This window comes from Oryzias melastigma, linkage group LG24 (assembly GCF_002922805.2).
Source record: "Oryzias melastigma strain HK-1 linkage group LG24, ASM292280v2, whole genome shotgun sequence".
NCBI classification, from domain to species: domain Eukaryota; kingdom Metazoa; phylum Chordata; class Actinopteri; order Beloniformes; family Adrianichthyidae; genus Oryzias; species Oryzias melastigma.
In genome coordinates this window covers 6397069-6419851 of record NC_050535.1, presented here as the reverse complement: position 1 = coordinate 6419851, position 22783 = coordinate 6397069, and the positions used below count along the sequence as shown (strand labels likewise).

The 22783-nt window shown below is 40.0% G+C and overlaps 1 protein-coding gene across 1 annotated transcript; it reads left to right on the top strand.

The window, feature by feature from the left end:
- Positions 1-22216, top strand: apobb.1 (apolipoprotein Bb, tandem duplicate 1). The gene is made up of 30 exons (XM_024290810.2): positions 1-78; positions 652-853; positions 971-1003; positions 1101-1213; positions 2225-2370; positions 3983-4130; positions 4214-4366; positions 4477-4601; positions 4710-4795; positions 4955-5399; positions 5492-5606; positions 7331-7477; positions 7569-7780; positions 7856-8051; positions 8133-8312; positions 8512-8715; positions 8806-8973; positions 9055-9260; positions 9349-9531; positions 9601-9731; positions 10826-11036; positions 11102-11274; positions 11401-11561; positions 11650-11762; positions 11860-12233; positions 12689-18703; positions 18785-18896; positions 20663-20686; positions 20779-20965; positions 21037-22216. Exons 2-30 carry the CDS (start codon positions 799-801, stop codon positions 22009-22011), a joined length of 11391 nt encoding a protein of 3796 aa, XP_024146578.1. The 5' UTR covers positions 1-78; positions 652-798; the 3' UTR covers positions 22012-22216.
- The last annotated feature ends 567 nt before the right edge of the window (positions 22217-22783 follow it).

Genomic DNA, 22783 nt, shown 5'->3' with positions numbered 1-22783 from the left:
TTGTCAAATGATTTTTGTCATCATTTTAGGAGGTGGACGGAGGCGAGCAGGCACTGGATTCCAGGTTGAACTCTTTGAGTAAGTATGTTTAATTTATCTACGGCTTCAAAAACTCTTAGAATGGTTCTGAATTGTTGTAAAAGTTTGGGTAAATTGGAATTGTACATTTAATGCCAGTTAAATATAAAGCATATTAAAGGAAATATTGCTATAAACAGCTGGTAAAAGCGACAGATAAAAGCAATTATAAGTTTATCTTTTTGCCACTTACAGTAGAAGGACTTTGTGTTTGGATCACGCTATGATCACTCGCTGCTCTGTGATGAACGTCTGTCTGTCTGTGACCTAATTCTGGATGAAAATTCTCCGTTTGAACCGGATCATCCAGGAAAAAAAATGTCTTCTGTTTTTGAAAACTGTGAAATTCGTTCATATCACTTCAATCCTAAAAGAAGGATGATATTAATTTGAAAAAAACATGGTAAAATAACAAAAAATAATGTGCAATCCTTGTTTTAAGCATCTAAAATGGAATTGAAAACTTTGTTTTTTAACATGGAGGATTGCTTTCAACACAAAAGATCAATTTAGCTCATAAGCTTGGATCTATAGGTCTGTTCTTAAACCTTTTGCCTTTGTCCCTCCACACAGGAGGCACCAGTGAACTTTGAGCCTTCAAAGCCCCGTCTGTGCATCCCAGTGCCCTGACAGAGTCCAGCTGAGGGTATAAAACGCTCAAACTCAGACTGACGCGTCAGTCTCGTCTGAGTACTCGCCGTCCGAGGGGGAGAGAGCGCCATGGGGGACTCAAAGCTCTGCCTTTTGCTGCTCCTCAGCACAAGCGCCTTGACTTGTGAGTAGAGCTTCACATTGCAGCAAACTTTTATATGCATTTTCAATTAACCTTAAATTTAATTTGTTTCAATTTTTAGTTGCAATTTTAACCTTTATTTAATTGCTTTTTGAACAGTTGCCCAGGATGAAGCCTTTTCTACCTGTCTGTGTAAGTTTTGCTTCCTCCAAGTAGTTTGATTGTAGAGTTCAAATACATCTAAATGCATAAACATGTCTGTATTTATATTATATAAAACATTTTTTAGTGGACCAAAGATACAAAGCTCTGCACAAGTATGAATACCAGTATGAGGCTGAATCTTTGAATTCCATCAACGGAGCTTCAAAGCTTCAGAACGGACCCAAAGTCTCCTGCAAGGTGAGATGGACATTTTTTACCCCCCATATCTGCGACTGAACGTGTCAAAATTAAGGCCCGGGGGCCGGATCCGGCCCTCCTGTAATTATATTCGGCCCTCCAGATCATTTTATTTTGCTGTTATTAATGGCCTGATGTTATCTTGTACTCATTTCTAACTAATTTTGACAAAATATATTTTTATAGAGTAAAATATTAAAAGTTATTTAAGGTTTAAGTTGATTTATTCTAGAATAATCTTCCTGCCTTTTTATTATTCATAGTTATGTTAAAAAAATTGTTATCTTAAGTTTTGCTTTTTTTATCCACTTTGGAGTTTAGCTAATATTTTAGCTACATGCTAGCTGTTTTGGCTAATTTAGGCTTTTTCCGTTTTTTAGGCTTTTTTAAGCTTAGCTGTTTTTTTCAAGCTATATGCTAGCTGTTTTGGCTAATTTTAGCATTTTTTCAGTTTTTTAGACTATTTTGAAGTTTGGCTAATATTTCAGCTACATGCTAGCTTTTTGGCTAATTTAGGCTTTTTATGTTTTTTAGGCTATTTGAAGTCAAGCTAATTATTTACACGCTAGCTGTTTTGGCTAACTTAGGCTTTATCAATATTTGATGGTTTTTTGAGGTTTAGTTATTTTTTTAAGCTACAGGCTAGCTGATTTGGCTAACCTACGTTTTTAGCATTTAGCTAATATTTTAGCTGGCTATCAGCTTCAGCATTTTTAGCTATCAATTTCAGCACCTTCAGCTATCAGCACTAGCATCTTCAGCGGCCAAATTCAGCTTACAGCATTCACACTAGCATTATTGCAGGTAATGCTATATATCTAGTTCATAATTATGTTGAAAAGTTAAGTTTTAAAATTTTAGTTTTAGAGTGTTTAATAAATGTTTATCCTGTTCAGCTCGCGACCTAAGGTATGTTTTGAATTCTGGCCCCTTGTGCGATTGAGTTTGACACCCCTGTGCTAATGCTTTTAACATGTTAGACTCAACTTAATGTTTTATCTATTCACTCAGGTTGAAATCGAAGTGCCACAGACTTGCAGCTTCATCATCCGCACCAGCGGCTGCAGCCTGAGCGAGGTCGCAGACCTGGACGCAGACGGCAACTCTGTGTTCAGGCCTGCAGTCAACTCTGATGCCTTCGCTGCTGAAATGGAACGGTACTACAACAGTCTGGCGATACGATAAGTATCAAAAAGCACATTCAGATTTATCCCAGCCAAGACCACACCAGAGACAATATATCATAATTTTCTGAAAGAGTGTACAGCATTCACCTGGATACAATTGTATAAAATACCTTTTTTTTAAATACCAAAGCATTAAGCACTGCAACCATATCTTATATAAAAGTTCCTTTTACCCAATTATAGTGCTTTTCTTTCAAGAAAATAGTTAAAACTTAATACTGTCTAGTTTCCATAACAAACTATTTTGCAGCATATAAAAAAACAAAGCTTAAATGTGCTTGAGCCAATAAGATTCTATAAATATAACCAAGACAATAAAGTATTACATGTTTCCAAAAGAATTGTACATCAAAACTGAATAGAAGGCTGTTATGTTTGAAACAAATTCCAGAAATCTGTCAGTACTCATCCCTAGTTAAAACTGATTGGTATATGTCTCATTGAGATCTGTAAAGGTGCTTTCACATCATATGCAATTCGCGCACTAAATTTGTGTGCCCCGCGGCAAATTCCCTCTTCTCCTCCTGTCAAAAAAGGTGTTCCTGCTGCATGTGGGAGGAGCTACCAGCTCTGTCTGTGGATATCTCACTTAGAATGAATGGAAGACGCATGATATCGAGGAATAAGGTTCATTTATTGTACAGAGTTCTACAAAAAAATCAGAAATCATGTCTCCATGTGATTTTTATTTAAAGATTTTCCCGGTATAGAGGGCTGTGTCTGTATGACAGCCGCTTCCACTGTGTTTCTTTATCTCTGTGGCTGAGCTTGAAGGCTGACTGTCTAGGATTAATCTGAGGGCGGAAAATAAAATTACGACACCATTTTCCTTTTTTTTAAATGTCTCAATGAGGCCAGACCAGGCAGCCTCAACCCCGCACCGTCTCTCTCTCTCTCTCGAGTGAGTGAGCTTCGCCGCAGGAGCAAAAGCCGCCGATCTTTCCAAAGTTTATCCCGCCTTCGCCCCAATCTAGACGGATCAGCTCTGCAAACCTCCAGCTCTAGTGGGTAAAGGAAAAAGATGAAAGTTCTAGACAAAAACATTTGCTTTGGATTACTATTCTATGCGCTGATCGAGTCACTGAAAATGTCACGTGCCCAGAGCTGAGATTCTGATTGGTAGATGCGACCCAGCAACCTGTCAAACTTTACAATTCGCGCCTCGGCACTCAAATTGAGACTGGTCCAATTTGCCTCAATGCGCGCCTGTCACATTGATTTAACATTGGAGCTGGCTGCCTCTGCCTCCCGAATAACGTTTGGTGTGAACTCCCCTTAACAACTACAACTGGAAGGCTAATGAGTGAACATCAACCCTGAGGTGGTTCTTACAAAATGCTGTTTAAGTGCACTGCAGATCTGTTGAGAGACACTAACAAGCGGTCAGTCGTCTTAGTGGAACAATAAAGACACACTGAGCCACATTTTTTATAATAAATACTTAATTTAAGATTGTTTTGGCTGAAAACATAAGTGTTGTAATGTTTCAAAGAATCAATTTTTGTCCAAGCCCCTATCAGACCCACTCGTAATTCAATTCTTTAGTTAAAACAGTGTTTTAATCATATGTTTTGTTTTTCAGATATCCCCTAAAAGTTGTAGTTGAGGGTGAGTATGATGTGAAACTGTACCCTGAAGATGGAGAGTCAACAACTATTCTCAACTTCAAGAGGGGTATCGTCTCTGCCTTGGCGGTGCCTGCACTGCAAGAGGACAAGAACAAGTACATGGTACGGCATCCTAATATAAACCATTGTCAAGATAAAAAAAATAGAGTATGGAATCATTTCAACCAATGTCTTTTCTTTTTTAGCCCACTATCCACGGCAAGTGCAGGACCTCCTACAATATCAACGCCAGAGAGGACATCATCACAGACATCAGTCTGAAGAGGGATTTGTCCAGATGTGACAAATTTGTGCCAATCAGAGATCACAACAGCCCTCTGGCACTCATCACAGGCATGGTAAGATGCTCCAAAGAGTATAGGCGGTGCAGTCTGGTAGAAAAGATCCTCTTCTACCAGTGCATCCTTTAAAGGCCTGTTATGTTTAATTCTAACTGGTCTGTTTTCAGCACTACCCCTTATCTCAGCTGGTCAGAAGCTCCCAAACCTGCAACTACAAGTTTGACAATGAGAAGAAGCACATGACTTCTGGTTCCTGCACAGAGACTCACATCCTCATCCCATTTTCACACAAGTAAACGTTTATCTTTGTTCACTGTTATATTGTTAGAGACGTGCAATCGTGTTGCTAACATTGCACAATTTCACTCTAATGTTCTATCTTGGTTATTTTCTTCAACAGAGGCATACATGGAGTTACTAATGTCGGAAAACAAGAACTTACTCTGGTTCAGATGTCAGCTCACAACGACAGAGTTTTTGACCGCGGTAAACCTTTTGGTTTCATATATTTTTGATATCAAGTAATGATTTTTTTGGACATTTTTTTGAACACTTTCATTCTATTTGTTTTAGTTCTTGAATACGGAATTTTGGTTCATAATTTACACAGTTAACTCATCACCCTTCTTTTGGTTGTGTCTTAAGGTGACATTGTGAAGGATCTTCACATGGAGGCAGTGAAGGACAAAAGTGCCATCCAGGACAAAGAAGCAGCGCTGACTCTCATGAGAGAACTGGTCGCCCTGCCCGATGATGAAGGCGAGAGGAGGGCCCACCTCTTCCAAAAGATTGTCTCCGTAGTCCGTGGAATGAAGACCGAAACCCTGAGCCCTGCTGTTCCTGAGGCTCTGGGCGTGTGCCGCTTCCTGACCTACCAGGTTCTAGCTCAGTGTGGAACCCCTGAATGCAGCAGTGCCATCATGCAGATCCTCAGGACCTTTGACAGCACCTCCCTGGAGGTTGATGCATCTGTTTTTGCTCTGGGATTCATGGCTAACCCCTCAGCCCTCCTGATCAACGACATGCTGCAGATGGCAAAGTTTAAGTCCAGCAAGCCCATCATGTACGCCTTGAGCAACGTCGTCAAGAGGTAGGAAGTCCACACAGTGTCAAGTTTTAAGTAAGGCTCTTCCAAAAAACATACAATGAGCTTTAATTGAATTATAACTGTCATTTCACAAGGTTTTACAAAGCAGAGAAAATAATTATTCCTGAGATTCATTCTGTCGCTGAGTTCATGGCTGCTGAGCTGGGCGACTGCACTGGAGACCAGGACCAAGCTTTCCTGACGTTGAGGGTGAGCCACTCCGCCAAAGCCAGAAATGAAAACACAATGCACCAACATCACGTGCCTTTATGAAAACAAATAAACACTCTTCTCACACTCCATGACCCAAACTTAGGTCCTCTACCTGAGGCCTTGGAGGTTGAGGATCCTTTGCAGTATCTTAGCACTTCCCTTTACTGGACTGAGACATCTGAGATTATTCTCCATTTTAGGGGTTACTGTCCCGAGTGCTCCACTTACCACGGGCACCACTTTCACCTTCAACTTCTAAGCTGTCTCCAGTTGTTCTCTGAGTCCCTACTATCTCTCCAGTTTCTCTTGTTCCTTCTTGATATTGCCATCACTTGGTATTACCACATCCACCACAACAACTTTCCTCTGTTCTATATTTGGTATAGTGGGTAACTGTGTATTGGCCGGATCTTAATATCACCATTGAGGTGGCTTCTAAGGACTTGCATTACTTGTTGGAGGTAATTGGCTGTTGCAGCTTTCCTTGTTGCCCATTCCCGGTCCCCATTTGCCTGTGGAATTCCAAGGTACTTGTAACTGTCCTCAATGGCTGCTATTCTTCCATCTGGGAGTGAGATCCCTTCTGTGTAGACCACCTTGCCTCTCATTGTCAAGATCCAACTGCATTTTCTCAGGCCCGACTCACATCCCATGTCAGGACTGTAGATGATGGTGGTGTAGAACAGGGGGTCAACCAACAGTGGCAGCATTTCTGAGTCAGTATTTACAGCTAGTCTTATTGACTGAGGGGTTCAGACCTATGCAGAACAACAGTGGTGACAGATCATCTTCTTGATATATACCACATTTGATGGACACCTGTGCAAGTGGCTTATGATTGGTTTTAAGGGTGGTTTTCCACAACCTCATTGAGTTTTTTATGAAGACTTTTAGAATCAGGTTGATTCTGGGATCCATGCTACTGAATCATACATCCATCCTTGTAGTCAGTCCAAGTAGTGCACAGGTTGATGTGTCGGGAACTGCAGTTTTGGGTGACTTTTCTGTCAACCAGGAGTTGGTGTTTCACTCGTCTGGTGTCTCTACTGATGCCCTTCAGTGCATTGCTCATGTACTGATCCTTGCATCTACTTAAAACTTAGTTCCAATGATGCCTGACATGAGCTTCCATGTTGTGAAGAGAGAGAGGCCATTGGCCAGGTTATTGGTGGAGAGACAGGTTATTGGCCGGTTGTTGGATGGGACTGCACCCTTTTAGGGATCCTTCTGGAACAGGATTGTTTACATTTTCGTCAGCCATTTGGGGTGAGTCCTAGTGAGTCTCAGCTAGTTAATATGTGCTGCCAATCGATTCTGGACTGCAGTGAGTTTCTTCAGCTAGCAGGCATGTATCACGTCAGGGCCAAGTGCTGTCCAGTCCTTTATACCTGAGGTTCTTTCTTGGATGTCTGCCACTGCAATATATATATATATATATATATATATATATATATATATATATATATATATATATATATATATATATATATACATATATATATATATATACACATTATATATATGGCATCTTATGCCCTCCTGACAAAACTCTTGTAACTACATAGTTAGGCAGTAGCTTGAAGGTTCTTCCTTAAGGACCCACACTGGATTCATCTCATTGTTCCTCCTGGGAGGCAAATTCCACCAATTGAGCCATGTAGCTATTAATAGAAAATGTTTTTGTATTTTGCCAATTATGTCAATTGTTTCTATTATTGTAGGTGATTGGAAATATGGCTCCAGCTGTGTTTCCTGCTAGTCCTGCTCTCAGAAATGCAGTCCTCCAGTGTGTTAACCAACCAGCTGCCAACAAACAAGTACAGCAGGCTGCCATCCAGGTGTACAGACAAGTTGCCGTTCCTGAAGAGGTTTGTACAAAGTGTAAGATTCCTGCATGTCTTTACTTTCCATCTGCACTAATTTTGACTAATTTGTTCCTTCCTTTTTTTTTTATTACAGACAAGGACGGTGTTGATGGAGGTGCTGTTGAACAGTGGCAACCCTGAGCAACAACGCATTGCTGCATATCTGGTGTTGATGAAAGACCCCCAAACAAGTGAGCTCACCCAACTGGATGGAGCTTTGACCAGCGAAGAAGACCAGCAGCTCAAGAACTTTGTCATGTCCCACATCCAAAACATTTTGTCATCAACTGATCCTGAGACCCAACAGTGAGACAAATACTTATTGGGATTATGGGTAACTTGATTTTTTTCTTTCTTTAAAAATGGTTTATTTTTTCACAGAATCAGAGACAAGATTTATGAAGCCATGAAAAATACCGCGATTGAACCAATTATTAACCCCACCAAGTTTTCTGGCAACTATAAGCTCGGTTCTCTGGAGAGCAACATGATCTTTGACCGTAGCAGCTACCTGCCCAAGGAGGTCATGCTTGACATGACTCTGAAGGCTTTCGGCTTTGAGATTGACATGATGGAGGTAAGAATTTTGACCTTTTGCTCCAAAATTGTGCTTTAGGGCTTTTCAACTGTACATTTTGACTGAGAGAAAACTTTGCAGATTGGAATGGAGGGCAAAGGATTTGAGCCAACAGTTGATGCCCTGTTTGGAGAGAACGGGTTCTTCCCAGACACCACCTTGAAGGCCATTTACCTTGTCGCTGAAAACATGCCAGATGCAGTCAGCGAGATGTTGAGGAACATCGTTCCTTCTTCAATGAACAACAGAAAGAAGAGGGAGGTATGTGTTTACTCACTTCAATCATTTTACACGAAGTGGTTTCTTTAGAAACGAATGTGAATTATTTCTGTTTTGTCATTATTCACTGACAAAATCCCTTTGTAACTGTTCATTGAGAAATGGGGAAAAAATACTTTTGTGTTGATGATCACATACAATTTGACGTAAAACGGCTTCTTAATATCTTGAACTCTTTCAGACTTCCCAGAATCTCATTAGGGGAATTGGGCAAAACTTTGAAAAACTGGTGAGGGAGCTGAAGGCCGCAGAGTCTCCAGAGGCGATGGTTTATCTGAGACTCTTGGGAAATGAGCTGGGGTATCTGAAGACCGGAGATTTCCAGGAGATGGCCAACTCTGCTGTAATCATGTTTGACCGCATGCTCAAGATGTTTTCAAAAGATGTAAGTTAACTAATGTTCTATCTTCACATGGATAATAGGAAATTCTACTTCTACTTTTTATTTCCTCTGTGTTTTTTATTGTTGTTGTAGATAATCAAGTCTTTGGTGACGAGCCCTGACGTCGCACTTTTTGCCCACTATATCTTCATGGACAATGAATTCTTCTTGCCTACCGTCACTGGTGTGCCGCTGAGGGTTTCTCTGTCTGGCACCTTTGCTCCAGGCTTTAAGAGAAGCCTTCAGATTGCTCGAGATTTGGTGACTATCTAGAACATGCACTGAAACTCAGCCTGTAGCTGCATTAGCGTGGTTGTTAAATCTGCTTCTGGTTCCACACAGAGCACAGTGAGTTTCATGCCATTCGCTGGACTAGAGTTCGTCACTCAAGTTGGCTCACACATCCCTGAATTTGTTGATTCTGGGCTGGAGATGCACACAAACTTTTTCCTTGAGAGAGGGATCAAAGCCAAAATCTCAATGGGAAATGAACAGATCAAGCTGACGATTCCTGCTCCAACGAATCCCACGAAGCTCCTCAAAATGACGTAAGAAACCATTTCTTTCATTTAAGCCCCCTTCTAAAAGTTTCATTTATCAATTATCGGAAATAATTCATCCTTTATCATGATACAGAAACACTCTTGTAGCAGTGGTTGGATCAGAGGTGAAAACAATCCCTCCACTGGTGACTGACAAGGTGGATGTTACCAAATGCTCGACAGCCTTGGCTGGCATGAAAATCTGCACTGCTCTGCAATATACAGATGCATTTTCTCACAAGACAGCCCCTTACTTCCCCATCACTGGAGACAGCAAGTGAGTAGGACTTATTAAAGTGTACATAGATAACTAGCAATGTTTAAAAACTAAAACTTTATCAAACAGATTTTCCGTGGAGCTGCACCCCACCGGTGACGTCACCGAGTACACAGCCACCATCGCATATGAGCTGTTAAAGGAGGGAGAAGAAGGCCGACAGAAGGTGGACTCTCTAAAGTTTGTTGTCAGAGTTGAAGGTAAGGGATAATATCTGTCAATGTTGACGCATTAACTCATGCTATTAATAAAATATAATTAATTAGTTAATATTTATTAATCGGCTTCAGATGTCCTGCCGTGCAGCGTAATAACTTTTTTCTACATTCTGGGATTGAGATTTCATTAAAATATAGGGATAATATGGGGTTCATTTGTAGTTTTTGGACAGAACCGATCTTCTTTTTTAATTAATAAGGCGGAGAATAAATTTCTCAGTCTGCAGCAAAAGGCAGCAGAGCACCTCGCCTGCTATGGGGGGCGGGGGAGGGGCCGGAACGATACTGAGCGTTCTGCTTTAAGAAATCAAAGAGAATACTGACCATTATTTATTTTTTGGATGGAAACCGATATAAAATTTCCACAAAACTGTCTAAAAATTAAGGAAAATCTGCGGTTCTCCGCGAAAGACAAACTGTTCAGAGAAGACAGACAGGCCCCCTCCTGTGAGCAGCCGATCTGAAATACCGCTGGATCAAACTTCTCCCAAACAAGATGTTTTATTATTTTTAATAATCATAATAAAGTAAATTTATGAGTAAAAAAAAGCAAAAAACTGGGAAAAAAGAAAAACACAATACCAGGAAAAATGTAAAATAAACAGCAGGGCTCTTGGGAGAGAAATTAAATTTTTCCAGACAGAATTTTCCATTTTTGCATCATTTTTTGTCTAGTATGTATTGAAAAATGACTAAATAAAACTTGTGCCACATAGGAGAGGTTGTGCTGATTAAAATGATACCAAATAAGGAAGCAGGTAGTCTTTTAAATTGAAAATAGAGAAGTCAATTCAAAAGTGGACAAAAACTGAGTTTTAGACTTGAGGTTCCAAAGGAATAAAATAAATATCCTAAATGTACAACATTGTGTGTGATTTCCTATTATGATTATTTTCAGATAAGTGGCTGGCAAATACTGTCAAATTATTATAATAATGTCGATTAATCGCGATTATTTTTTCCAGGTTCGCGATTTATTGCGATTTCCGACCCCAGATAATATGAACATTTTGTTCATATTTGGACCAAATCAAGCTGAGAAATGTACAGTAACTCCATCGGTTTGTTTCCAATAGGGGCAGATCCAACTGAAGCCACAGCGGTGATGAAGTTCAACAGAAAGAAGAACACCCTCACGATGGACGTCCAAATCCCCGACTTTGACATTGAAGATGGTATCAGACTTGGATTTGTTGATGGAAAAAGAGGCAAAGGAACAAACTCACTTGTCACTTTTGAGTTTTTGCACAAAAACCTTCCAGAGCTCACACTCATTGGTCGCTCCAGGTAAGAAATCAACCAATAAATCTGAAGAAATTGTGTGAATGTTGACTAACTGGCTCATCTTTTAGCCTGAAGAACATGAAAGAAGGAATGCTGCAAGTCCAACTCTTGGTTCCCTCGATGAACGTTGATGCCTCTGTCACGGCTAAAGCTAAACGTGAGGAAGAACTGGAACTGGAACTTGAGAGTGATGTTAAGATCATGGGTGCTACATCCAACCAGAAATTTGATCTAAGATACGGTAAGGCTAATTTACAATTATCTATTTGCCTCGGTAGAAGGATAAAATGATAGTTTCACCATTGTAAGAAGTTTGGGAAATGAAAAACAATCTCCCGTGTTCACCTAAACTGGTCTTTTGTTTCAGATGGCAAAGAGATTGAAGCTGAGGTGAAGTCAGAAGTGAACACCCAAACCAGCTCTCTCCCCAATGGACAGTTTATTGAAAAGTACGGTAACGAGATTCTTGACATGAAGGTGGGAAAAACTGACATGAAAGTTCGTCACATCTTCAGGAAATTTGTGGAGGTACTACTAACTTCCCTGAATTTTAACATTCTTTAAGTTACAAATAGACAAAACATGAGAATAATCTCTATTTTTTTTTGTTTTGTAGGCTGCAAATAATTACATGGAAAAATATGGCGAAGAAATGCTTCCCTACATGCAGAACTTTAGACTGCCCGACATTCCTGAGGTCTCCCTTCCAGAGACGCTTTTCCTAAACACGTAAGATGCCTTTGATTAAAAAAAAAAAAAAACAGACATCAACTGCTTTTCTTTCTTTATCCTAAAATATTTCCACTGTAATTTGTGTCTTAAACAGAGAAGCAAAGGCAATCTACACCTTCAATGAGGAGTGGGTAGAAATTACTGTCCCTGTGCTTTTTGGAGGAAAGTCAAGAGACGAGCTTAACTTCCCTCCAGCGCTGAGCACCCCAAGAGTGTCTCTGCCACAGTTTGGACTGGAAATTGCTTCCAGGACGATTTCCATCCCAGACTTTGTTGTCCCTGAAAACCACAATTTTTTTATTCCACTTTTTGGCAAAGCTGAGGTTTCGACTAAGATGGAGAGCAACCTGTATGACATGGAGGCCTCAGTGGCGTTCGGTAAAGATGTCGTTGAACCACCAAGCTACTCGGCTAAGTTTGATGTGAAAGGAAACTCTCCAATTGACATCCTTACAGTTGCAGTTGAAGGTATATCATTTATTGCATTTATCAATTTGTACCCTCCAATCATTTCATAGAAAATTGTGTAACATTATGTCTCTTTGAACTCAAGTTCAGTGTGTACTTTGTAAAAGTACACAGGGAACTGGCCCAATATTGAGCAACAAGTTAGTATGGAGCCATTCTAAATGATTACATCACCAAACTCTAGAAAACAAATATGAAAAGTCCTTGAACCATTCTGACTTCAAATGAATATTTCAATGCTCTCTAAATTACATAAGAGCTGATACGGAAAATAATCTATGATCCTTCAGAGGATAAGTAGTCTTCATAGAGAGAAAATATTCAAGTCTATTGAGCACATGTTGCCACTTTTTTAATCTAAATATTGTCATTTTGGATGTTTTCTGTTGCTGATCAATGCAACATTTCAATTGGGCCAAGACCTAAGTTGGTTTCCTCTTGTACTTTGCGCTCAGGTTCTGGAATGGTGTCCTCCAGAGATTCCATCAAGGCTCAGCTAAAGAGTGCTCTAACCCACAAGTTCATTCAAGCCAGTTTTAATTTTGAAGAAGATATACTCATCAAGGAGAAAATCAGTTGGAATTCAGTGAGCAAGATCGAGGCCACAAGTCCTCTGGGTCTTAACGTCGACGTCCAACACACTGGGACGGCTGGAATCCACACTGAAGAAATCTCAGGTGAAAGCAAATTTGAAGGAATGTTTCAGGCGGGGCCCATCAATGGCAAGACTACTTCAGACCAGTCGTTTTCCATGTACCCATTCCAACCAAAAGCAACTTTTGATTCTAGTGTTGAGATTGACTCCACTGTTTTCAAGGGGAAGAACAAGATGGCAGTCAAACTGGCTCAAGGCAATTTTCTTGTTGAGTCTTATACTAATGCTTTGGGAGATGTCTTCATCCATGACGCCAAACTTGAATTTGCAAACTCCATTCTGTCAGTGAATTGTGACACTTCTGCCACTGCTCTTGGGATGAAGATTCGCAACCAGGCAGAGGCTGCTGTCAGAGAGGGTAAAGTCACCATCAAAGTTGAGACTAACAGCGAGCACTCTGACAACCAAGTTCACTCTCTGCTGACGGCCTCTTTTAACCAAAACGGTCTAGTCATAAACTCAGAAGCAAATGTGAACCTTCTCAGGAATAAGGCACTCCACAAGGCCACCCTCACAATGAACAAGGATGGTTTGATTACAAGTGGAACATCAACCCTGGAAAGTCCTCTGTTTTTGGAAAATACCTTCAATGGTGAAGTTAAAAGCACAGGAGCCACTCTATCGGTTTCCAACAAAGCTGCAATGTATGATGTCAAGTTCGACAATATCAACAATCTGGCCATTACACCCTCTAGCTTTGACTTCAACTCACAGGCCGAAGCAATTGCAAGTGAATATGCCTCTTACAAGCACAAGTACAACTTCAACCTGAAACCCTATATCGCCTCTGCAACTATTAATAACAACCTGGAGGTCCTTGGTGCCAATCTCGTCAATGAAGCAGTGCTGAACGCAGAGCTTTACAAGATGGACCTCACTGGCAGCTTGAAGACTACGTATGCAGAAGAAGAAATCAAGCACACCTACCAGCTCAACTATGCAGATTTGAGTGCAAACGCAAAGTGCAGCACTACTGGAAAACTCTTTGGCACTCACATGAGTCACCAAACTGAACTGGAGATTGTGGGACTAGCTGCCACGTTCAACAACGATGCCCGCTTCAACTCCCATCCGATGCGCTTTGACCACACCATTCGTTGCAGCGTTGTTCCCTTTGATTTCAACCTTGATTCTATCTTCAATGCGGATGGTGATGTGGATTTGTACGGGAAGCACAGTGCCCAGCTTTTTGGCAAATTCAACCTCAGAACCCAACCCCTGGCGTTTGCCGCCTCCCATGAATGCAGAGCATCAATGACCCACCAGCTGGGCAATGGCTTTTCCCTTCACTCCACATACGACAACAAGATGGACACGGTTCTGTCGCCCCAGGAGCAGAAGAGCAGTTTTAGAATTAAGTCTAAAATGAATCAGCATGAATTTAATGAGGACATTGATATCTACAACACTGCCGATAAGATTGGAGTTGAGGTTTCTGGCACCATCCTCACAAACATAATCAACACGGCCTCTGATGAAAACCAGGAGTTCACTCTCTCTGGCTTCCTCAAGTATGACAGGAACTTAAACACTCGTATAATTTCCATCCCTTTGATTGAAAATCTGCCAACAATCTTAGAGAACATCAAGGGAGTTGTTGTACATCTGGCTGAAACTCTGCAAAACATCCTGAACGACATGGAAGTGAGGGCTAAACTTGAGGCTCTCCCCCAGCAAATCAGTAACTGCATTGAGGAAATGAATATTGAAGGCAAGATGATTCAACTAAAGGAATACATTAATAATTTGGCGCAGAACTTTGCCATCTCCGTGGAGGATATGGAGGCCTCTTTCAGAAACGTAAATATTAATGTTAAGAAACTTCTGTCTGATTTTGCTATTAGCATCCAACGTTTTACTAGTATCATCGAGGAAATTCTTTCCAATTTTGGTTTTCCAGAATACCTGGTTCAGAAGATTGAGGAACTGTGGAAGAAGTATGAAATCAAAGAAGTTATCTTGTACATCATTGATGCCGTAAGAGAGATGATCCAGGAGATTGACTTAGAAAAACTGAAGGACAGCAGCGTTGCATTTCTGCATGACATTGAGCACAAGTTTGAAATCAGGGCCAAAGTACAAGAAATTTTGAATAACATTAGAACAACGTTTGAGAGCTTTGATATCGCAACATTTGCTTCTAACCTACAAAAATACATTTCATCTACAAACTTGAACTACTATATTGAAGATATCGGCAAATTATTGCAGGAAGTTTTTAGCATTTCACTTGATATAATTAGAAGAAATGTTGAGCATTACGACATTATCGGAAAGTTCAATGCAGTCTATGATAAAGTGAGGGAACTAATTGTCAAGTTTGAGGTTGATAAATTATTACAGGCTGTCTTAGAAAAAAGTATAGACTTCCTTCAACAACTTAAAATTAAGGAAACTACCCTCGCTGTTATCAAAATGGTAGAAGATGCAGATATTCCTTCCAAACTCATGCAAAATTTTCAGCAAAGTATCAATTACCTGAAAGACAGTGAAGTGAAGACCATCATCGATCAACTGAATAATCTCATTGGAACTGTTGTGGAAAACCTTAAGGCTTTGGATTACAATGCACTTGTGAATCTAACCAATCAAAAGATTGCTGCGTACAACGCATTTGTGAATGAGAAGATCAGGACTTTGGAAATTCCCCAGAAACTTGAAGCAACAAGAGAATTAATAAATGCTGTCCTTTCCTCCATCAAGAACTTTATGGAACACCTTCGAGAAATTAAAGTTGCAGACGTAACAAAATCTACAAATGATCTACTTCAAGCAACAGTGTGGGAGCCTCTGAAGAAGCTTGCCGAGGACTTAAGAGAAGAAATCAGAACTTTAAATGTGAAGCCAGAAATTTCCTTTTTCCTGCAAAGTGTTGGTCGGTTTTACATGAAAATTGTGTCCACTTTGAGTGACAATTTCACTCATCTTTTCAAGATAGTAAAGGAGTGGCTACCCGACCAACCAATCGTCACAGAGATTCAGCAAATCATCGAAGGGCTCCTTTCTGAACTGAAGAAAGCTGAGATCAATGTCCCATCGTTCACCATTCCTCTTACAGATATAGTCGTGCCTTCCACGAAATTCAGTATGGACATTTTGAAAAACTACCAACTACCCTCCCAGATTGACATCCCTGAATTCACGTTTATGGGCATGTATACGTTTAAGGCAACCACAATTTCTTGTGATGACATCAAGAACAAAATTTTGGCATTCATTGACTTCCTACTCAACTTTGACATCCAAATGTTGCCAGAGGATTCTTTCTTTGGAGATTTGAGGATAAATTATTTTCCAACCTTGCCTGATTTCACCTTTCCAGAATTCCCCTTTTCAGAAATGACATTCCCCACCATCCCAGTAATGCCAGTAGAGAAACTTGTGAAGTCTCTTGAGATTCCAGAGATCAAATTACCTACCGTTCCAAAAGAGATTATGCTTCCATTATTTGGTAAACTCTATGCAGAAATCAAGTTAAACACTCCCGTCTACGTCTTTAAGACCACCGCAGATTTTCAGAATGCCACTGAATCTAAAATAACACCCCTGTTCACTGGATCGTTCTCTTCTGAGGGGACGTCTCAGTATTCGGACATACTCACCTACAAATTTGACTCCACTACTCGCATGTCAATACCAAAAATGAAGCGTGTGGTCATCGCAGAGACTATAAAGCTCAAGCATGTTGCCTTTGGATTTGATCATCAGGGTTCTGTGACTTTCTACGGTCTATCAGTCCAGGCCCATGCAAAGACCACAAGTGAGGTTTTGCTTTTACCTATCAGAGGCAAATTACAGAACACCGCCTTTATAGCTGTAGAGAGAGGAATGACAGCCTCTAGTGACACCAAGTACAGTCATAACGTGCAAATTCCATTGGTCGAAAGTGAATTTTCTGCAACCCAAAAGACAATCCTTCGCATGGATGGCTTCACTATCTCCTTAACATGCGAATCTACTGGCAAGGGGCAGTTAAATGGCCAGGATGGCACACACAACAGCAACTTTGAGTTGACACTCAAACCGACCATTTCTATCTTCTCCCTCTCCAGTGACACAAACTTTATTGTATTTGAGACAAAACAACTTCTAACAAGTGAATTCCGTCCATTACAAGACTTTAAGTTCAATGTTAGCAATGACATAAGGGCTAGGGATATGGGCCTTGAATTCAGCACTCTTGAAGCTTCTGGACTTGCAAGTCTTCGTGAAATGAAGATTGAGCTGGACGCAAAGCACAACACAAAATCATATGGTATCGACAGAATCCTCATCTCAAATGAATTCATCTACCGAATCTGCCCAGTTGAGTTTAACTTTAACTTCACAAACAAAGGAAGTGCAAGAGTCAATATAGTTCACCCCTATACGGCTAAGGTTGATCTACAGAACGACTACTTCATCCATTTGAAGCCAGATGGTCAAAAATTCAACACAATTTTCCTGGCTCGCCTCAATCCATACAAAATCTCCTCCAACTTCCGGGTAGAGAATAACTTAAAGGAGGCCGGTGTCTTTGTGGACGTAAACGGTGAAGCTAACTTGGACTTCCTCACAACACCTATCAGCATTCCTGAAATTGACCTGCCTTTTATCAACTTCCATTCTCCAGCCATCAATGACGTGAACCTGTATGAGGATACTGGACTGAAGAGTATCCTGACCACAACTGACCAAGCTATTGATGCAGAAGCCAAGATTGTTTACCAGAAAAGCAATGCTGCCCCACTTGCAGATATAAAGGGTTTGATTTCCATTCCCTCTTTGGGCAACCTCGTCACCGAGCTGTCTTTCAAGTCTGCCATCATCAATCTGAACAGCAAGGCTGAAATGGTTAGAGAAGAGGATCTAGTGTTCCGCCTTAGTGCCACCACTGCTTCTGTGTTTGAGTCTCTGACAGCTAAACTTGAAGGCACCAGCAGTCTAACCACCAAGAGAGGAATCAAGTGGGCCAACTCCCTGTCTCTTGAAAATCCTCACCTTAATGGCAATCATGGCAGCACCATGAGTATTAGCACTGACACTTTGGAAACAGCTGTCTCTGTGGATACATCGGCCAAAATCGTCCTTCCAGTTCTCAACGTTGAAGCCAGCCATTCACTGGTCGCCAACAACCAGCCCAAAGCCGATGCTGTTTCCACTTTTAATATAAAAGGTGATTTTAACATCCCTCTTTTTGCCGCTACTGGGAAGATAACAGCAGATCACAATCTGAAGATGGAGACAACTTCTGACTTTGTTTCTGTGGACTCAACTATTAAATCAAGTGTGGATGGAAAAGTTTTGAAAAACTACATCATTTTAGGGTTCCTGGACAATGAGGCGAATCTCTATGTGAATGGAAGACTCATGCGCATTAGTTCTAAGCTCAGTACTGATGCCAAACTTAACCGGGACACAGTCAAAATCATTAACATGGATGTAAACAACAATCTGGCTTTAGAAGCCTCCATGGATAAAATTTATGCACAACTGAAGTACACCGGAAACAATGAAGCAAATCTTTTTGGAATCCAAACCACTGGGAAGCACAGCGTTCAGAACAGCATTGACTTCACACCATCCTCTGGACTAAAAGCGGATTTTGTGATTGATATACGTCAGCCAAGCAATCTGAGTGAATTTACTTACCTGGAGAAGTTTTCTGCTGATATTACACCGTCCAGCCAAAAGATCTATTTCGAAAACAAGCTTGACAGTCTTCTTTACACCGTAAACAATAACGCTGTTTTGGAGGGCAGTTTTCCCGCCTTCACGGCAACATTCAAGTCCTCTGCCTCCACTCCCATTGTTCTCTTGGAATATGATGTAGATGGTGAGTACATTAACGTCACATATAAATTTTTATAATGTTGTAATCTCTTCCTATTGACAAATATGACATTATTTCCAACAGCTTCTACTTCTGTCAGCTTTGCAAACGACCTTTTGGAAGTGCTTAACAAGTTTGCTTTGACACACTCAAAGCTGACAGTGACTACCAACTATTTAATAACCAAAGCTTTGAGGTAACTTTTCTTCTTTGTTGCTACATCTTATGCCTTAGTCACAACTGCCCCCACAGATTTATGTAATTCCTGCACACCTCGTGTGTGGAGCATTTGTATGCGTTCAGTAAGGGGTCGGTGCATTTACATCACTAATAACTAAAATGCGGACACCATGCAAAAGCATCACCCATACGTCACAAGTGCTTATAACTTATATTTTCCTTAAAAATGCTTCACTTTAAATTACATCTGTCAAAGTCAAGGCCCGGGGGCCGGATCCGGCCCTCCGGGTAATCATATCCGGCCCTCCAGATCATTTTATTTTATTGTTATTGATGGCCCGATGTTATCTTCTTACTTGTATAATTTTGACAGAATATATTTTATGGAAAGCAAAATATTGAATGTTATTCAAGGTTTACGCTGATTTGTTCTGGAATAATATTCCTGCCTTTTTATTATTTATATTTGTTTTAAAAAGTTACGGTTTTAAAGTTTTTAAAAATGGCATTCTGCTAGCTTAATCGACTATTTTGGCATTTAATTAGATTTTTTAGGATACTTTGAAGCTCGGCTAATATTTCAGCTACATTCTAGTTTTTTTGGCTAATTTAGGCTTTTTTCAGTTACTAGACTATTTTTGAGTTTAGCTAATATTTCAGCTTCATGCTAGCTGTTTTGGCTAATTTACGCTTCTTTTCAATTTTTAGGCTATTTTGAAGTTTAGCTAATACTTCAGCTTCATGCTAGCTGTTTCAGCTAATTTACGCTTCTTTTCAATTTTTAGGCTATTTTGAAGTTTAGCTAATATTTCAGCTTCATGCTAGCTGTTTTGGCTAATTTAGGCTTTTTCAGTTTTTAGGCTATTTTAAAGTTTAGCTAATATTTCCGCTACATTCTAGCTATTTTGGCTAATTTAGGCTTTTTTTCAGTTTCTAGACGATTTTGAGTTTAGCTAATATTTCAGCTTCATGCTAGCTGTTTTGGCTAATTTAAGCTTTTTTCCAATTTTTTAGGCTATTTTGAAGATTAGCTAATATTTCAGCTTCATATTTGCTGTTTTGGCTAATTTATCCTTTTTCAGTTTTTAGGCTATTTTTGAGTTTAGCTAATATTTCAGCTTCATGCTAGCTGATTCTCTAATTTAGCTTTTTTTCCGTTTTCAGGCTGTTTTGTAGTTTAGCTATTTTTTCAGCTACATGTTAGCTGTTTTGGCTAACCTAAGTTGTTCTTTTTAGCTTTTCAGGGCCAATTTGGCATTTACCTAATATTTTAGCTTACTTTCAAATTCAGCGTTTTCAGCTAACAGCTTTAATGATTTCGGCTTTCAGCTTCATCGTTTTTAGTTATCAATTTCAGCACCTTCAGCCATTAACACTACCATCTTCAGCTGCCAAATTCAGCTTACAGCATTCACACCATGTTAAAAAGTTACGTTTTTAAATTTTTAAAAATTAGTTTTAGAGTGTTCAAAAACTGTTTACCCTATTTGGCCCGCGACCTAAAGTGTGTTACGGATTTTCGCCCCCTGTGCGATTGAGTTTGACACCCTTGCTGTACACTTCTTACATGCATGTCAACTGTTCGCCATATTAATTATGTCTCGTGGCTATTTGAGACTCAAGACATTTCTGTACTCCCTTTAAGATGTCTCTTGTCTACAACTCTCCAAAAACTCACACCACCCGTGTGGGTCAACCTCCGTCTGAGTGCATGTGACTAAGGCATTACTGTTTTATTAAAATTCAACGTATATAATAACATATAAATATTTTGCATTTCAGAAGACAAACTGAAGATGACGACAGGTATACTTTCATATTATTGTGCATACTTTCTAAAACTAAAACACTAAGAAAAAGAACTGCTTTCAATTTGAAATATTCTTTTTCTCTTCCAGCTGCTCTCGTCAGAAATTAAATGTTGACATCACCAGTCCTTTGTTCACCGAAGTCAACCTTCGTTATGCCGCACAGAAATGTGCCATCAGTGCATCTGTATCTACTACCTCAGGTTCCCAGATCGGCCTTCAGCTCAAAAACCTAAACCCATGCCAGATAAATGCAAGAGTATATGCTGTTTATCCTGTAAGTATTGCTCATTTTAATCATATAATGAAAAAAAAACAAACTTGACATGTTTTTCTTCTTCTTTGAAGTCTGTCACGGAGACTGATGTTGACATCTTGGTCATCAAATCTTCTGAAGATGCTGACAAGCCAAACCTTCAGATTGTCTACAACCAGGAGGCGTCTAAACTGATCCTCACTGAGCTCAAGAATAAAGTCCCCTCCATCATCTCTGCATTCAAAACATTTGCTGAAGAGTATCACATTACAAAGACCTTAGAGATTCTGAAGGACACCATCATCCAGTGCGTCAGCGACTCCTATCATGCTGCTTCCAAATATGATTTTAATAAAAGTCAAATGTCCAATTACTTTAGGTACACGGTTGTCCAATACCAGAAATCAGTCCAAGCCTTTTCAAATGCAGTTGTCAGGGTCTTGAAGGAGCTCCGCTTCAGACTGCCAGGGACCGATAAGATGATCACTCTGCCTGAGCTGCTGAAGTGGCTGACTGAAACTGTTGCTGACGTGCTGCAAAAAGATGTCCCCTTATACTACAACCAATTTGTTGATGAGATAAGCCAAGTCCTAATGCAAATACCTGCTGGTGATGCTGTTAAAAGAGCTCAAATCATTGATCAGGTCAAAACAACTGTGAGGCAGCTCATTGAAGCAGCGGTGGACTTTGTGAAGAAACTGGAGTCTCTTGACACAATTCTGATGAGAATAGATGAGACCCTGGAGGCGTTTGTTCAGAAAACTCAAGGCTTTGTTGACTCTATCAAGTCTGACTATTTTGATGAAGTGTTCAGCAAACTCAACAGGCTCAATCACGATTTTGTCACAGTCTTAAAGGTGATAGCTGACCACGACCTTCCTTTCCGTGTGGAAGACCTCAGCAGAGAGCTTGAGGAGGCAATGGACACGATCATCCAAATGTTGGACCAATTCAATAACGCCGTGTACGACTCACTGCAGCAACTGTCACAGGAACTGCAGAACTTTGTGACCGTTAGAGACGGGAAGTTTGACGTTAACCTTCCTTATTATCCTTGTGAGGCTTAAGTAATCCCCTCAGAGAGAGGAGAATTAAAGAGTATTTGTTTAAGGTCAGCTAAAGTACAGACACCACAGAAGTATTTATAGCAGTAGATTTCAGTGAAACATTTGTGTCATTTGATTGGGATGGTTTGTGCTGTAAAGAAAACCTCATTAGCATGAAGATCTCTGTCAAGTCAAGAGGAAAAGAAAAATAAAAGCTGTGAAAATAGTTTGTCTGCTTTCTTTCTTTCTTGCTCGCTTAAAGTCTGATATTTAATTAACTTTAAGGATAAACTGTTTGACAGTACGGGAGATGTACTTTAAGATTTGCTGCAATGGTTTAGTGAAATTAAGTTATACGATATAAGAAGCTGCCATGATGTAAAGCAAACTCAATCACACAGGATGCAAAAATCCCAAACTGACCTTAAATTGTTGGCCGAGGAGGATAAACATTTATTAAACTCTCTAAAACTATGTTTTCAAAATTTTAAAACTGTATTTTTTAACATAATAATGAACTAGATATATAGCATTATTTGCAATAATGCTAGTGTGAATGCTGTAAGCTGAATTTGGCCGCTGAAGATGCTAGTGCTAATAGCTGAAAATGTTGAAGCTAATAGCCAGCTAAAATATTAGCTAAATACCAAATTGGCCTCAAAAAATAAAAACAATCTTAGCTTAGCCAAAACAGCTAGCATGTAGCTGAAAAAATAGCTAAACATAAAAATATCCTAAAAAACAGAAAAAAGCCAAAACTAGCCAAAACAGCTAGCATGTAAATATTAGCCTA